Source organism: Sorex araneus, chromosome 4 (genome assembly GCF_027595985.1).
Source record: "Sorex araneus isolate mSorAra2 chromosome 4, mSorAra2.pri, whole genome shotgun sequence".
Lineage (NCBI taxonomy): Eukaryota > Metazoa > Chordata > Mammalia > Eulipotyphla > Soricidae > Sorex > Sorex araneus.
In genome coordinates this window covers 103,397,204-103,415,153 of record NC_073305.1, presented here as the reverse complement: position 1 = coordinate 103,415,153, position 17,950 = coordinate 103,397,204, and the positions used below count along the sequence as shown (strand labels likewise).

The 17,950-nt window shown below is 35.3% G+C and overlaps 1 protein-coding gene across 1 annotated transcript in view; it reads left to right on the top strand.

Moving 5' to 3' along the window:
• Positions 1 to 17,950, top strand: part of COL12A1 (collagen type XII alpha 1 chain) — a 122,917-nt gene that overhangs the window by 97,796 nt on the left and 7,171 nt on the right. The window contains exons 52-60 of the mRNA XM_055135578.1: positions 2,375 to 2,524; positions 4,166 to 4,243; positions 6,235 to 6,321; positions 7,461 to 7,514; positions 8,553 to 8,648; positions 10,270 to 10,323; positions 10,662 to 10,715; positions 13,539 to 13,592; positions 15,378 to 15,449. Coding sequence (XP_054991553.1) covers positions 2,375 to 2,524; positions 4,166 to 4,243; positions 6,235 to 6,321; positions 7,461 to 7,514; positions 8,553 to 8,648; positions 10,270 to 10,323; positions 10,662 to 10,715; positions 13,539 to 13,592; positions 15,378 to 15,449 — 699 coding nt within the window. The remainder of the gene's footprint in view (positions 1 to 2,374; positions 2,525 to 4,165; positions 4,244 to 6,234; positions 6,322 to 7,460; positions 7,515 to 8,552; positions 8,649 to 10,269; positions 10,324 to 10,661; positions 10,716 to 13,538; positions 13,593 to 15,377; positions 15,450 to 17,950) is intronic.

Sequence of the window (17,950 nt, the reverse complement as noted above, 5' to 3'; positions counted from 1 at the left end):
AAATTTATTCTTTCAGGGGGCCGGAGCGATAGCACAGCGGGTAGGGCGTTTGCCTTGCACGCGGCCGACCCGGGTTCAATCCCCGGCATCCCATATGGTCCCCCAAGCACCGCCAGGAGTAATTCCTGAGTGCAGAGCCAGGAGTAACCCCTGAGCATCGCTGGGTGTGACCCAAAAAGCAAAAAACAAAACAAAAAAAAATTTATTCTTTCATAGAACACAACAATATTATTTAAAAAAGTTACTAATATTTCTAGATTTAGCTCCACTTCTTATTAATTCTATTTCTGGGAATCTTTTTTTTTTTTCCAGGTGTTTTTCTTGAACAAGAAAGCTAACTTCTGCGTAAAGAAAAACACCTGGAAAAAAAAAAAGATTCCCAGAAATAGAATTAATAAGAAGTGGAGCTAAATCTAGAAATATTAGTAACTTTTTTTAATAATAAGTAGCCATCAGCACCTTATTGTGTTCTATGAAAGAATAAATAATAATTTACTACATAATTCAAATTTTATTTTATTTAAACTACTTATCACCCTTTTATAAAGCATCACTGTCACTATCACTGTCACCCCGTTGTTCATCAAGTTGCTTGAGCGGGTGCCAGTAATGTCTCCATCCATCTCTGTCTCGTACCATTCCATATGGTAGCCCGATGGTATATTGGGGCCACTTTCAGGATCAGGAGAATGAGGACCATTGTTGTTACTGTTTTTGGCATATCGAGTATGCCACGGGTAGCTTGCCAGGCTCTGCTGTGCCTTCTAAAGCATAGTGTAATTTATAGTTACCACCTATAGTTGTACTGAATTACTGTTTTTTGTGATTTTAAGTGGGAAAATGTTTTGTTGTTTAAAATCATCAGTAGAAATCCTTGGGCCCCAGGACTGAAGAGGTAGTACTTCATGTTGGGCTCTCGTCAACTCAGCTGACCCCAGTTCTATCCCCAGCAACCCATATGATCCCCTGAGCACTTCCAGGAGTAATTTCTGAGTGCAGTCCTAGGAGCAACCACTGAGCACTGCCGGGTGTGGCCCAAAAGCAAAACAACAACAATAAAAAAGAAATCCTTGGCCTTGATTACAAACTCTAATTACTGAGTAGTGGTGGAAATAGTAGGGATGAAGAGGTGGCAGAGGGATAGTGGGGGAGTCTTGGACTCTTTTTACATTAATACAGAAGCCATTTTGTACATTAATACCATATACTTTAGGGGTTGGAGCGATAGTACAGCTGGTCGGGCGTTTGCCTTGCACGAGACCGACCCGAGTTCCATTCCCAGAATCCCATATAGTCCCCGAGCACTGCCAGGAGTCATTCCTGAGTGCAGAGCCAGGAGGAACCCCTGAGCATCGCCGGGTGTGACCCAAAAAGCCAAAAATAATACCATATACTTTAATATTATTATAACCTTCTTACCTAAACTACAATGACATACTTTTTAAAATTTTAAAAAATCAGTGAAGATTATTCTTATAGTTATTGAGTAAAAGCACTGAAGGGAAATATTGTTTCTTTTAATTGTGGAGCTGAACTTTCAAATTAATCAAGCCCTTCTTACTTGAGTACTTGTGCTTTCTAACTGGATACCATGGGCATAATTATAAACACAACCATTATTTATATCCATTCTTTGCACTGTTAAAGTACATGTTTTAGTAATTATCTGTCCAAATAAATTTCTTAACATTGTTAGTCTTGAATATCAGATCAAAATAAATACAGGATAATGAATCCTGAATTGTATTATCTCAGAATTAAATCTTTATAGAGACTAATTCTTAAGTTTCTTAATTAATTTATTATTTTGGCTTACATATGCTATTAATTATGATTTCTCATGAACCTAATTCTAATACCATAATGCCAGTAATGGGTGTGGTATTTGAATTATGTCCATGAGAAAAGTGCTAATTCCTTATTATATTTATGTATTGATGCACAAATTCTTTTTGCCTGAGGTTAGGGAATACAAATATAAAGCTGAATTTAGTGAATTCAATGTGCTACTTTGTAGTGTACATAGTAATATATAAATGGCTTGTGAACTTCTGATAACTTTACAGTTTGCAGAGTTTTCTTCTACATTATCTTTAGTCATCTTCGTAAGAATACATAAATGGGAAAATGAGAACTTATGCATGTGCGTGTGGATAAAGGAAACTGAGTTCAACTAGAATGACAAAATGTCCCATACAGTTTTATGTTGTTAATAAATGACATCAGTATATCAATCTGGTCCTTGGATTTTCGGTTCAATATTAAATATCCATATTTAAATCACTTTTTAAAAAGCCTGTGATCTGAAATACAAAGAAATGAGTCAATTTCTTTATAGTAGAAATTTTATAATGAAAACAAATAATCTTCCTAGGTTCACATCGTAGTGACCTCAAAAAGCGTCAAAATTTACATTGACTGCTATGAAATCATAGAAAAAGACATCAAGGAAGCTGGAAATATCACAACGGATGGTTATGAAATTCTTGGAAAACTACTCAAAGGGGAAAGGAGATCAGCCACTGTAAGTAATTTTAAGTTTTCTTGGTGTCTTGTTGAAGTGAAATTGAAAAGACATTTTAAAAAGTAATATAGTGAGGTATTCTTCTTTGGGGGCATTATTAAATTGTCTAACTTCTTGATCATATTGAAACTTTGGAAAAGTTACATAGAGAAAATATACTACTATATATACTACTACTATAAATATAAAATATACTGGCAGAATAGGATAAGATGCTAGAAGCAAAATAAGGTGACAGGGCATCAGAGAACATCTTGAAATGGGATCAAGTTGGAGAATAAAACACTAACAATGGCCAGGATAAGCGGTGGAGTCCAAAATAACTCACTTTTTTTGTTATTCAGAGATAGCAATTGTTAGCACAAGTTTGTGCCATCAGGACATTCAGCCTGTGTGTACAGTGGCTGTGACAGTCTTCAGAATCTGGCTCATTTGCAAAGGAGTCATTTGTGCCTTAGAAGGAAGAACTTTGTACAAGGGCTTGCCAGCTGACCACATTTCTCCTTAGTTCACTAGCTCGAGTTTAAGAGAGGAGTTTACCAATCCCACGGACAATGATCACTAGCATAAAATGTTGAGTCTGGAGGGTTCACTGTACCAGGATAATTAGATTCAAATAAAATAGTGCTAATCAAGAATAATATCATTCTAAAAGCAAGGTGAATAGCTCTGGCTTTTATTATTTTCTTAAAAATTTATTTAACTTTCATGGATAGAAGTTTCTTCTAATTTCTAAAGTAAATTTTTCCTCCATTATGTAGAAATAATTAGTGCAAATTGAATTTAATTGTTCTTAAATTTTAAACTTCCACTTAAAGATATGATTTGATATTCAAATGGAACTCAAATAGAATTATAAGAGATATTAGATATTTACTGTAGTAAACAGTTCTTTCTTTTCATTAAAAGAATTTTATTTTTAAAAAGTAGGAAGATGAGAGGTTTATGTTATTAAAATAGTTACACTAAGGAGGGCTGGAGCAATAGCACAGCTATTAGGGCGTTTGCCTTGCATGTGGTCAACCCGGGTTCGATTTCCAGCATCCCGTATGGTCACCTGAGCACCGCCAGGAGTAATTCCAGAGTGCGTAAGCCAGGAGTAAGCCTTGAGCATTGCTGGGTGTGACCCAAAAAGCAAAAGAAAAAAATAGTTACACTAAGGAAAATCTTCAGAACCTTCGGGTAAAATTTTTTGAAAATAGCAATTTTAGAATAAAAGAGGAATTTTCTTTTTAGTGTTTCTTTCCCATGAGTAGATTCTTGAAATTTGATTTAAATGTGCAAGAATTTTTTAAAAAAATTTTTATTGAGTCACCATGTGGAAAGGTGAAAGAAAGTTTTTAAAAATTAAGCTTGTCATTATAAGCTAAAGAAAATCCAATGAAACATTTAATTTTAGCTAAGGAGGTGGGCCCAAAGTGAAAATTTTACATAAGCATTTTGCTTTACTTTTTCTTTCTCTCTTTTAGGCACATATTTTTTTATGTTGTTTCTTTATGAAGTAAGGATCACATTACTTTCAGGGGTTTGATCCCATAAGAGAGTCTATGTGAGAAGTTGGCAAGGGTTAGAATGCAGAAACGTTAACATAAAGTATTTTCATGCATCTTTAGCTGACATTGCTATTGGTGTTGTTTGCAGTTCCAAATACAGAATTTTGATATTGTCTGCAGTCCAGTGTGGACCAGTAGAGACAGATGCTGTGATATTCCCTCTAGGGTAAGTAAAAAAAGATTGAATCCTATCATAGTTTTAGTTGACCCCAAGGAATAGGCCTTTGTGATGCAGATGGTCTTCGAGAGGATGTAGCACTCAGCAACTGCATCTCCAGGATGGAGCCCAGGGACTCACGTTATGTGAGTGCTCATCAGTCACCATAGTTCATGCCAGTGACCCCCTCCTTTGAAATCTGGGAATGCATGAAACCACATCTGGAAATTCACTCTAACAGAAAGGTCCAACTGAGTCAGCATGTTTAATAATAGACCCACTTATTGCAAAGCCCTCTGATTGCTTATAAAATAGCAGCAGTTTCTTTTTAGCTATATGAGCTTTCCGGAAGGTAGGAATACATAGTTTTTGGAGATGCTGAAAAATTTCCTCCTTAGAGTACCTGGGTAATAGAAAGTGCAATGTTGATGAAGGTTTTGAAGGTTTTTATAAACAAATAACTGTATACATCCATAGGGTATGTGTGCATTTATTCAAGTATTTATCAACACCTTTAATAAACTGGGAATTATTCTAAAATTATTGGGTTTATAGTAGTGAAAAGTGAGTATTCCACTGAAAGACAAAGGGAGAGAAAAAATGAGCAATTATTATTATTGTAATATTGTAGAGTGGAAAGTCTGGGGGTGAAAAATAAATCTATGTAAAGGAGTAGGTAAAGAGCCAGGTAAAAACCATCAACTCTCAGTGATAGGGTATGATTTAAATTGAGATCTGAATGAAGTACTGGAACAAACAATGTGGATGAAGGAGAAAGAGTAATCCAGGCAGAAGGACAGGAAATTCAAGGTCCCTAAGGCCATAATGAGCACTCAACATCCGAACATTTAGTCCACTAGAGCTGGCGCAGAAGAATGAGAGAATAGTGGTTCACCATGCTGAGCAAGATGGCAGGTCCTGGTTTAAGGAACATGTAAGTCTTTTAGGTTATGAAAAGGATTTTAGGTTGGATTCTGAAAAAAATGGGGACCAAAACCCAAGGTAATCATCATTCCTCTAACACTGGTTTTAATTACTGGTGACCCTTGTGCTGGGTTTTACTTATTTATTTAACTAAGGAGCTGTGATTTACAAAGTTATTGATAGATGAGTCTTAGACATACAATATTCCAACACCAATCCCATCACCAGAGTCAGTTTCCCTCTACCAGAGTTCCCATGCTCTCTCCCCTCCTTCTCCTTTTCCTCCCCACATCTTAACAGGCATATTTTAAAGTTCCAAGGTTGTTTTTTTTCCAGATTCTTTTTCATTCTTTAATTTTTTTAAAATTTTATAATTCACAATATTTGATTAAATTTAATATTCAAACAGCAATCCCACCACCATACACCTTCCCATCACCATATTTTGGGTGTTTCCATTCTGTACTCCAATCCCTGCCCGAAAACAGAACGAAATAATATAATATTTCTCCCTAAGGTTGGTTGTCTCATACTTTGAATCCCATCAAAAGTGATGCAGTACTCTTGGAGTATGGGAAGGGTGTGCCCTATGAAGGTCCAGGAAAAGATTCACTTGTGGATGAGGCTTGGCTGGAGCGTGTGGAGAGCGGCCCTGATCAGGGCGGTGGTTAGGTTGTGGAGGTCTTCCGCTGTCAGGGCTGAGTCTCTTTGGGGTGGGAAGGGGTCTCAGCCTGGCACTGGCCAAGGTTGTAGTTTAGGTCTCTTGGTCACTGTGTTTTTGAGTCTGTGCTTCAGATACAGAGCTATGCCACTTCCCCATATCACCTATACCCCTATGCCCCCATTGCATCTCTTTTTATTCTTCTTGCTCGTATAAATATTTATCATTGTTTTATGTTTGAAGTACAGCATAAAGATAAAAAGAAGAGAAACAAGATGTAATAGAGGCTTATTTGTAATGATAACTAGAAAAGATGCCTTCCAGTTGGGAAACAGATTTTTCTTGCGTAAAGAAGACAAATGGATAGGGGATGGAAAATCAATTTTACACGAAATTTCTTTTTAAAACTTTTTAGAGAGATGAAGCAAAATGCCCTGCCCTACCAAATGCTTGTACATGCTCACAGGATAGCATTGGACCTCCAGGACCTCCTGGGCCTGCGGTAAGGAAACAAATCATTCTTCTATTTTTTTTTTTTTGTAAAATCTTTGGAATGATCAATCTTTTGCCAGTATAAAGCATATATTGTACTTCAAGCTATCTGAAATAATTTAAACTGCATACCATTTTGGGGAGGGAAGTTTGTTTAGAAAGCAGGGATTAAGAAAAAAATACTCGATCACATTTCTCTAAGTCATACAGGAATGAATGACATGGACTTGTTCAAGAGCTTTCTATGAAGCCATATCATTTGAAAACCTATAAAGAGGATAATGTACATATGTTATGATATCAGAAACTCTAAGTGGAAGTAACGTGATTTAGAATAATTTAAGTGAGGAGACTATGTCTAGATATTATTACAGGTGTAAGGGAGACCAAGAACTTGCATAGCAAATAGTGAAGATATAGTGATACAGCTTGTTAATGTTCTTGAAACTTCTTGATTAAAGTTACAAACACCTCAGGAATTCTCAGTATACCAATATTACTATACTCAGTATACCGAATATTACTACCAAGTATTTACACAATGTAAATTGGTTTTGGGTTAACTCAGTTACTTGTACACACAATAAAAATGTCATGGGAATTATAACAAATTATTTTATTAATACTGACTTATTTGATTAATACAATCATAAAATTATATCCTGGAAACTAGATGTTTTTGAGATGTAGGAATTATTTATTCTAGCCATGAGAAATATTGTTGTATGCCAAGTAAATAATATTTCTTTATTCTTTGTTCAGTGATATCTGAATTACCATTATTTGAGTACATATTTGAGGCTGAGATATTTAGATAATCATTTGCTTATTATTTTTCTCTGAAGAGCGCATGCACCTAATTTCAAGAGACTTTTCACTGTTTTTAAATACATTTTATCCTTCCATTAAACCTCAAAATTCAAAATAATTTCAAAATTTGCCAATAAGGAAAGTTCAGAATATAAAAATGAGACATTTATACAAATTTCTGAAATTTTTTTATTTAGGTAATCGGATGATATGAAACATTTATGTAATTGTAAATGTATTCCTTGGGAATGTACTGCTTCTTAAAGTAATTTTTATGTACCAATTTTTTCTTTCTTTCCCATGTTCACTCTTAAAATGTGCTTTTCCTGTGTATTTTAGGGAGGACCAGGTGCTAAAGGTCCCAGAGGTGAAAGAGGCATCAGTGGGGCAGTTGTAAGTATGGTTTAGAATGCACCTAAATTTTTACCTGATTGCTGAAGTCTTGTTCAAATTTACACCAAAGGAATATGTGACCTTGAGAAAGTTGCTTTAAAGTTTAGTGTGTAGGCAGTATGATTATCTCTGTCTTGTTTCCAGATCAAAGTGATGAGTTAGACTAACCAAGGAGATGAATAAACAAAATGTCTTACTGCTATAGAAATTATAGAACGGGAATTGGAAGAACCCCAGGACTGCTGGATATAGAGTTATATCGGGCTGAACTGGACCATCTATCTGGTGGAAACTAATCAGAGAACCTAGCCCTCTGGAGATTAGGAATTAGGAAAAAGGATTCGAAATAACCTTTCAGTTTTTATTCACATGCGTCAGACAAGAGCTGAGTGGCTGCATAATGTTCACTTAGGGCTTCAGTGGTATTTTCTATTGGTTCCATACTGGCTTCGATAAAACAACTCAAATCTTGTAGTAGAATAGTTTTTGAAGATAATGTTTAATTTTTATCATACTATCTCTAGTGATAAGCTGATCCAGTTAGAAAAGTGAGATTGAGATACTAACTCAGGTCTATGTGATTTTTCCACCGAGACACATAGCAGAGAAGCTCTGGCATAGAATACGCAGGGGAAATCTGTTATTTCCTTGCCTGATTTATATATGCATTAGTCCCAGAAATAAGTCAAAGTCTAAGAGATGTAGAACTAGCTTAAGATAAATCAAGTCCAATGAAATTTGAACTTTGATCTCATATAAATCACCAAAGATAAAGATCTAACTGTTCATTTCATTGTATTTCCCTTTTTTAAAAAAGAAATATATTTCTATTAGTAAGTTCTCTTCTGAATTTCCAATTGTCCTTTTAAAATAGTAAGTGGAAGAAAGAAGTGGAATTGCTCATATTTTTTCAGGTCTAGATTTCTAAAATGTTTACAAAGATTACACGGTTGAAGTCATGAAGATGTCTCTGAATGGATGTTAGCACTGGAAGAACATGATGTAACTTTGTGGTTGTTTCAATCTGTTGGTTTCTAGGGGCCCCCTGGTCCTCGTGGAGATACAGGCCCTCCAGGCCCTCAGGGTCCTCCAGGCCCCCAGGGACCCAATGGACTTTCTATTCCTGGAGAACAAGTAAGCACAAAGGCTTTCTGTACTTAGTAAGCATGGTGGATTAACATCAAGTCTAACTGGAACATTTTTTACTATTTTTGCCAAACTCAAATGTTTTCTAAGGGTATTCAACAAGGCTAGTCATTGAGATGACTTCCTATGTCCCTAGTTTCAGAAATGTAAATATCACGTAATATAAACTGCAGGGAAAAATTGTTATTTATTTGACCTTTAAATAATTTTTAAAAGTAAGCAATGCATATGTCTTTTAACATCCTGCAAGCTTTGAAACTGCTTTCAATATGGGGCATCCATGGCATCCTTTTCTGATAATTACGACTTCAAGGAAAGTTTGCATTATTTGTCAAGATCATTACTTCCTTAATAAATTTTAAATAAAACACTTGGGCCGGAAAGATAGTATGGTGTTATTGATGTTTACATTGCACAAGCTTGACTCAGACTTGCTCTTTGGCACTATATACGGTCCCCTAAGCACTGCCAGCAATGATTCCTGAGCATGTCAAGAGTAAGCCCTGAACATCACTGGGTGTGGCTCCAAGCAGACAAAAACTAAAAATGAAATATTTAGGGCTAGAATAATAGTACTAGTGGGTACTATCATCGCCTTAATGTGCCAGACCCAAGACCCAAGCTCCATCTCCAACGCTCTGTATGGTCCCCTGAGACTGTCAAGAGTGATCACTGAATGCGGAGCCAGGAGTCAGTGCTGAGCACAGTCAAACCATATCTATATCTAATCTATATCTATATCTAATCTATATCTATATCTAATCTATATCTATATCTATATCTATATCTATATCTATATCTATATATGTAAAAATTTTGTTCTATATGCTTATTTAAAGTTACAAAAGCTGTTTTAAATTTTATGGTAAAGGCCTATAATTGATCTAAAATGCAACATTTTTTTTCCCTATAACTTAAGATAAAGCAAAACAGCATGTGAATAAGAATATGCTATACAGTTCTTAAATTTAAGTACACTCTCCCTCTTAAGATACCATAGAAGACAACAGATAAATTTTTGGCACTTAGAGGAAAAAAATAATTTTTTTTTATCAGGCATAGACAGAAATAAGAAATGTAAAAAGAACTCTATTTTTCACTCAAAGGGGTTGAATGTACCCCTTTAGCTATGTTGGTTGACAGGAAATTTTCGGTACTTTTACCTTTTCATACTAGTACTATTTAATTAAGTTAATTGGTTCTATTTAAATCAGCTTTGTTTTTTGTAACAAGTATCTTCAAGGTATGAAGTCCAAAATTATGTTTTGGACATGTCATTGAATATTTATAAAATTGACTAAATTAATGATGCGAATGAAATAGCCTTTTTCATTCAGATTTTCTTTGTAAATTCCTCAAGGTGCTTTAAAAAGTAGATGTCCTATCCCATAATTCTATAAAATGGCCCTTTTATATTATAAACGGAAACTGTAATAGTGTTTCTAGGTGAAAAAGTGAGCATCAATGAAAAGAGACTTATTTGTCTCTCTTGAAAAATAGGCTTACATTGGATTTATGAAGTGATAGCGATTTCAGAATGATTCATGTCTTCCCTTTGCATGTATTTTCTGTAAAACCCCTGAGCCTGCTTTCCCATTGCTTGCTCTAGGGTCGCCAAGGGATGAAAGGTGACGCTGGAGAGCCAGGACTTCCAGGCCGAACAGTGAGTTGTTCTTGAAGTTGCCTTTTTCTTTCACTCACCCAGTATTGCATGGGAAGGCCGTTTCCAAAGGTGATCCAAGGTTAATTGGCAAAGCAGAAGCCTGGCTGTGTGCTTCGAGTTATTTCCGTTTCCCACTCTTGTCTTAGTCTTCAGTTTTGTGCCGTGTAAGTATTTGTTCATTGATTGGACTGTGTTGTCTGGTTGGCACTGTGCACAGTTCTGGTTTTCCATTTCTTTTCAGAGTTGTGTCAACTTAAAAACCATGATTTTGGACAAGTATCTTTACCCACACAGGAAGTATATTGCAGTGTTCACTTGTTTATATCCCTTTTGTGTAGGGAACCCCAGGATTACCGGGTCCACCAGGACCAACTGGACCTCCAGGAGATAGAGTAAGTTTCTTGGGCCAGCTATAATGATGTTGGAAATTGTATACCAGGCTTGCCTATTAACGACAAAGTCTTCACAATCCATTTTGTATGGCTGAAAAGGCAAGGTATGTGTATCTTGTGGAAGTTTGAAAAGCTGTCAGTGAACCACTCATAAAACAAAACCCTGAGATTTTAGGACAGTCCTTGAAATTTGAGTTTGGGAAAAGTTTAAAAAATATTTTTAAAAGAGGTTCTTGAAATAAATCCTAGCTGATTGGAAACATATTAAAAATCTTAATAAGTTATTTTGAATCCTCACATTAAAATTTTTGTATTAGGCATCTTGTGTGTAAGTTGGAGAGTAATCTTAACTTTTCTGGAAACTTTCTCTGAATTCAGAGCATAATTTCTATACCTTCAGACATGAAAGACTATTTCTAGGATTTGATGATAAAACAGATATCAGCAACAGGCCCAGCAACATGCTGCCAAGCAGGTCATCACTGAATTCTCTGAGAAGCAAGGAGTTGGTCTAGAATGTGATTTCCCCTCAGAAATTCTAATCTGTCAACTGGAGGGTCTCATTAGCTCTCCCAGATTGAAGACAAGTACACTTTCAGGAAATCATCCCCCTCTTTTCTTCATAGCTCTGATACCAAACTTCTGTTCCATTTACTTCCTTCAAAAATAGCACATACAACTGATGGGCTATAAAAAGTTTTTCAAATATAATGGAATTTGGTTACAAGAATTTCATCACCAGCAGCAGCAGCATCATCCTGTTGATCGTTGATTTTCTTGAGCGGTCTCAGTAATGTCTCCATTCGTCCTAGACCTGAGATTTTAGAAGCCTCTCTTTACTTGTCCTTCCCAACAGTGTAAATTAAAGATACTTAAAAAAAAACTAATGTTGTGGAAGAGGAGGAAGCCTAGAAGTAGCTCAAGTACCACAGTGATGCAAGAAACCTTAATACCAAGATGTAGTTGGTAATAGGCAGGATTCATGGGTTCTATTGAGAATATGTGATTTTCAAGTCGAGGCTCCTTAGAGTCACAAAAGAACCAAGTAAATAGCTATTTAATATTTGAGTATCTATGAAAGCAACTCTATGTTGTCCCTGCCACCCTTACATTGAAAGGTGGGGGAAGCTGCAGCTTTACCAGTGAAAAATAAAATAAAATTATACTAGAAGTTTCTGCAGGTGGCTCAGTGGATACCTCTTCTAAGTACATAAAGAATAAAATCCTCCTCATTTCATCCTCAACATACTTTCTAACAGAAAATGATTACACTATGTCTATTGGTGCATAAATGGATCTAGATATATATATTATATGGATAATATATAATGTATTACATATATTTGTATATATAAAATGGAATAATACTGTTCCTTAAGAACATGGGTAGAATGTGAAGGCTATTATGCTAAATGAATAAAAGCCAGAAACAAAAAGACAAAAACTTAATGAAACGATTATGGAAGGAACTTAAAAAAGGTTGAATTCATAAAACCCATAGTGGTTGTCAGACAGTGCAAATTTTATTTTTGAAAAGTATGTGCTGTATGTTTGGGAATGTAGATAAAAGAAATGAAGTTCAAACTCTAAATAATACTGCCAGAGCACTTTCTCTTCTGAATTATCCTCACAAGTAATGATCATGTTGCATCAGATGAACTTGGAGTCTTTTTGTCAAGCAGACATGGGTCTTACAGGAAACATTGAAATCTTTATAAGTTTGGGGGGAAAATGGAGTGGTGGTTGTGGAATATTTCTAACACAATTTTTAAGAATTAAACTTCCTTCTTTTGTGAAATCAGTGGAAGCATAAAGACCAAGAGCTGGCAGTGATCCAAATGATCTTGATTTTTTGCTAGGGTTCAAAAATATGGATGAAATTATTCTTATTCTCTGCAGAAAATGAGACAAAAATCTCCTTTGACAGAGGAATGCAATAGTCATAAAAAATGACCTGACTCAGAAATCCCCAGCTGGATTTCAGAGCTCTGCTGTGGGGAATGAACACTAACCGGGTAGCAAGATGACTCATTCCAGGCAGAGGTCACTTGGCACTGTACAAAGGGGAAAAAAATCCAAACTTGGAGCTTGGCACCAAAAGGAAGCTGGCGCTTAGGAGATGTGCTTTGCTTCTGGGCATATCTCTCCTGTGTCAACCAGGCATCCATGCTGGTCTGCCTTTCATGTGATGCCTCTGCTTCCTGAGATGAGTAGAGAAGGGCCACTAAAAAAATGAGCGGCTTATTATGAGGGATAGGATAGGGAAGTTCCTCTTTGTCTTTTTGAGGGCTTGGATGATGGTGAGAGGACATTCACCAGGAGGGGAGACATCAGTAGTCCTGCCTATTTGGCCCTTATTTAGGTGAAGGAAAGGGATTTGTCTTTTAAATGGCTGGCTTTTCCATCTTTTATGACACCGTCTGCTTTTCTTGGCCCACTTTTACCCTTCCTAGGATAGTTTGTGGACATTGGTCTTTTAGTACTAAGGGTTAGTATTCATTTAGTCTTTATATTCTTGCAAAAGCTAAACCCAGTATCTTCATAAAATGTATTTTCCCTCTTTGGAGAAGATAGTTTGAATCTTAAAATGGCTTTCTTTAAAACTATATAAAACAATACTATAGAAATTAATCATTCAATAAGAGACATAGTTAAATTTGAGACCACATTTTTCGGTCTTGTCTTATGTTATTTAAAAGATGACCTATAAGCAATAATTTGGGGTAAATCTTTCACCCTCACACTTAGCAGCCTGCATAACATCTTTCATTTTCACTTGGTCATTGTCTCACTAATTTGTAATTAATTTCATTTTCATAATAGGGCTTTACTGGAAAAGATGGTGCAATGGGACCAAGGGGTCCACCAGGACCACCGGTAAGAACGGAGTGGGTTTTAGTTTTGTCCCTTATCCCCTGCTCCCATTTGCTAAAGAAGTTGTGTAGCCTGACTTTTGGGATAGATGTCACAATTTTGGGAATGATTGTATCACAATGGCTAGAAAAAATGGATTTCAGAGCAAGACAAATTTTATTATTTCCATTTAATTAAGATAGATTTAAAAAGTATTTAAAAATCTCATGAAGACCTGTTTAATACCTGGTTATAGCTTCAGATCTTTACTCCTGAACAAAGTGGTGGGATTTTTATAACATTAGCAGTTACTTCCTATTCTAGAACTTTATGAATATTTGACGTAAGGTGTTTGAATGTTAAAAACATTTAGTATTAAAAACCTATCAGTAATTACAAGCAAGTTATTTTTATACAAATGGGTACTCTAAGATATTTGGGCAAAATGGGACTATGGATGTAGCTTCTCAGTGAGAGAGCACATGACTTTCATGTATGAGACTCAGTCTGATTCCTGCCACCAGAAAAGACAAAAAAAATCTGTGAGAAAATACGAAATTCAATGTTTTTTTTTTAATTTTATTGAATCACCGTTGAGATAATTACAAGCTTTCATGTTTGGTTTACAATAACACAATGATCAAACACCCATCCCTCCACCAGTGCACATTCCCCACCACCAGTATCCCGGGTATACCCCCAATTTCCCACCCTTCCCCTGCCTCCATGGCAGACAATATTCCCCATACTCTCTCTCTACTTTTGGGCATTATGGCTTCAGCAACACAGACACTGAGAGGTCATCGTGTTTGGTCCATTCAATGGTTTTGAAAGTAACCTCTGTGTACTTGTATTCAGGTGATATCACATTTAAAGACAAGGGAATGGGTGTACTTCATGTTTTTTGGTAGGATACAAAGACTTGAGAGCATATGTTAAAATTATTTTATCATTTATGTTTTGTAGTATATTCTTAGGTAAATGCAAGTTTAAATGTATAGTAAACTTTCATTGTAATTATTTACTACAGAGCTTACAATTTGTATAATCTATGATGTGAAACCTTGATTAATTTATAACATTTAAATGAAGGTTATATTTTAAGGAAATTTTAAGAATATAATGTATTAACTATTGTGTGTATCTTATTATTATTAGATAAATGTTTTAAAATTGTATAATAAGCAAGACAGGAAAATTTTGTGGTCTTGAAGGGGTGCAACATGCAGATGACGGAAAAGAATGGTTATATAGGGAATACACTAAAGGAAAAGTACATTTCTATGCTGTGAAATTTCTGTGAGTGCAGTTCCCAGCAACCATGGAAAACTCTACCACCATAATGTCCAAGTTAGCAGAAAGCTGGCTACCTTCTTAACATCTTCCCCTGACACAGTTTCCACTCCCTGTCTGTTGATGACTTTTTGTGTTTTTTTTTTTAATAGAATAAACTAAAATTAAGCAAAAGAAAATAGGACTCACCTTCTGCAAATTGACTTTGTTACCTATTTTCCGGGATCATAGTGTATGAGGGTAACTGATTATTTATAGATACTTACTTTTCAGCTCATCTCAAAGTATGCATTAAGACCATGCAATCCATAAATTAATGAAAAACAATTTCTGAGATATTTTTTATTCATATTTATTTTCATAAAATGTGGTTTTTCTCAGGTCTACCATGTGATTATTTTTTTTTACAGTGGTATTTCCTTGGAAAGCTTTTAAACTGGCCACAGTTTATTGGCTTGCTTTAGATAGGATTTTGCTTTCATCGTAACATTCCGTTTCTCTGCCTATGTGTTGTAGGGAACCCCAGGCTCTCCAGGCGTCACAGGACCAAGTGGGAAACCAGGGAAACCTGGAGACCATGGCAGACCAGTAAGTGGGCAGCTTGCATGTCTGGAGCCATCTCTTTAGGGTTAGAAATAACGAGGGGCTGTAAGGCTCTGGCATATTTATGTTATCTCTGCTGTAATATGTTCGAAGCATTGGTTGAAACTCTGCTAAACTCGTGGATTTCACTTGGTAAGAGTTCTAAAGTTCTTTTTCTGAGTTATAATATTCTGGGATGCAAATTGTGGTCATAGAGAGAACATTAAAAAGGAGAATGGAATTCTGAGCCAAGAGACATATTTCTATGCTGTGTAAACATTCAAAGCTAGGTCAGCAAATTAATTCTTTTTATTTAGGGGTGGTATGCTGCTTAAGATAGAAAAAGACATGGTGATGGTGAGTGGCGCCTCTATTCATAGTTTGCAGATGTTAATCCTTTGGCAGTAGCAATTAGCCATACCATTTGGCCTTTTTCTTTGAATATACTAGTATACTAGAACTCCAGTATTCCAGAATTGAAATGAATTATTTTTATACTAGTTTCAATATACATTCAGCTTAACTTCTAATTTTTTCAGTTGTTTTTGAATAGCTGAGATGGAATTATGAATACATGGTAATTTCAAATGAATGTCTTTAACATTTATAATTCCTAAAATACATAGAAGTATTTGTAATGACTATCACATGTTAGTCTTGTTTTACAAGATCTTCCTTATTTGTATATATACAAAGTGTGAATTTATACAAAACATTTTTTAACATTAAGCATTTTTATCCAAAAAACTTAAATGTAAACATTTAAAGATAAGTAAGTCCAATCAAGTTATAACATAAATCTGACAAAGTTATTTTCTAGATAGAATTTCTCTTTTCATAAGATTTATTTAAACATGTATAGACATTTATATAAATGTAAGCAAAAAATCTACTATTAGACAAACAGGATCAAGTATTTATGTGGCATGTATGTATGTATGCTATGTTTACATAAGATTTACATAAGATTGAGCAATTCACATAAAGATGAAAGGATTTATGATATAATTATAATATTTGTGTATCCTAGTACATAATTTTTAAACTCTCTTTTCTCAACTGATCATGGGAGAGATGTCATAAAAGCAATTACATGCACATGGAATTTTTTTAGAATTTGATTTTCTTTGGTATAACTGAAATATATATAAAACCACTATGGATATAATTGATAGCTATAGCTAGTACCTGAAAGATACTTCTGCACCATTGCATGAAATGTGATCTTTAGATATGAGCAATAAGGATGGCTTTTACAAATTATCTATAATAGAACTATCTTAGTGTGGAAGTAAATTAAACACTGAGAACAATCTCAAAGTAACAATATATTAAATAAAATTATCTCTGCTTACAAAAAGCTGCAAACCAAAAAATAATAGTGCTTCCTTAAATACCTGATTTTGTCAAAGGGAAAAACAAACTCCAGTTTTACTTATCACAATTATAATTTAATAATGCTTATTTGGGTGTCCTCTACTTCCTTCTCTTCCATACATATGTTCTTCATCCTTCTTAACAGCAAACTTCTCCACTTCTTTTATATTTAATTACTTAAAGCAAAACTAGAAGAAGGGTGTCTTGGCATTTACATCTCTGTTAACATCTGTCATTAGTTATTGTAACCAGTTTATGGCTTCTTGTTAACTTATGACTCCTAATGATTTAAAACAGCAGTTTTCAGGACTTGCAAAATATTTTTATTCATCTACTCAATATCTTCATTCTGTGTCAGCTGCTATTATAGGGTATTATGAGTATAATAAATAAACAATACAAAGTATTTGCCCTGATGATGGTGTAATTGGCGATAAAGTAAAAATCTAAGTGAGTAATAGTTTCTGGAATTTATAATTAAGCCAGGGAGAAGCCACTTGAAAATCTGTGGGAAGAAAATTGCAGGTAGTGGAAATAAGATGAACCAAAACCCCAAAGGAGTCTAGCATGTGAAAGGGATGATAGAGATGACTGTTACCCAATTTGAAGAAAGTAAAGAGAGGGATGAGTAGAAGACAAGTTTACATAACTGGGTGGAGATGATTATATGAGTCATCTAGCCCAGGATAAGGTACTTTATTCTAAGGGTAATAAGAATCTCTAGAGCCTAAAAAGTGACACAATCAATATTTTTAAAATAAAAATATCACTCTAGGAGTGTCAAAATGCAAAGCAGAAAGACCACTTAGTAGGATATTAAGGTAGTTTAGGCAAAAGTTTTAGAGATTGGAAGATGTGTTTGGTTTTTTGTTTTTGTTTTTGTTTTTTTTTTTGCGCTTTTTGGGTTACACCCGGCAATGCACAGGGGTCACTCTTGGCTCTGCACTCAGAAATTACTCCTGGCGGTGTCAGGGGACCATATGGGATGCTGGGACTTGAACCCAGGTCGCCTGCATGCAAGGCAAACGCCCTACCCGCTGTGCCATTACTCCAGCCCCCGTGTTTGGTTTTTGATACTGCCTGAATCTCAGATTTACAAAGGTTTAAGTTCCTTCTTCCACAATATTTGG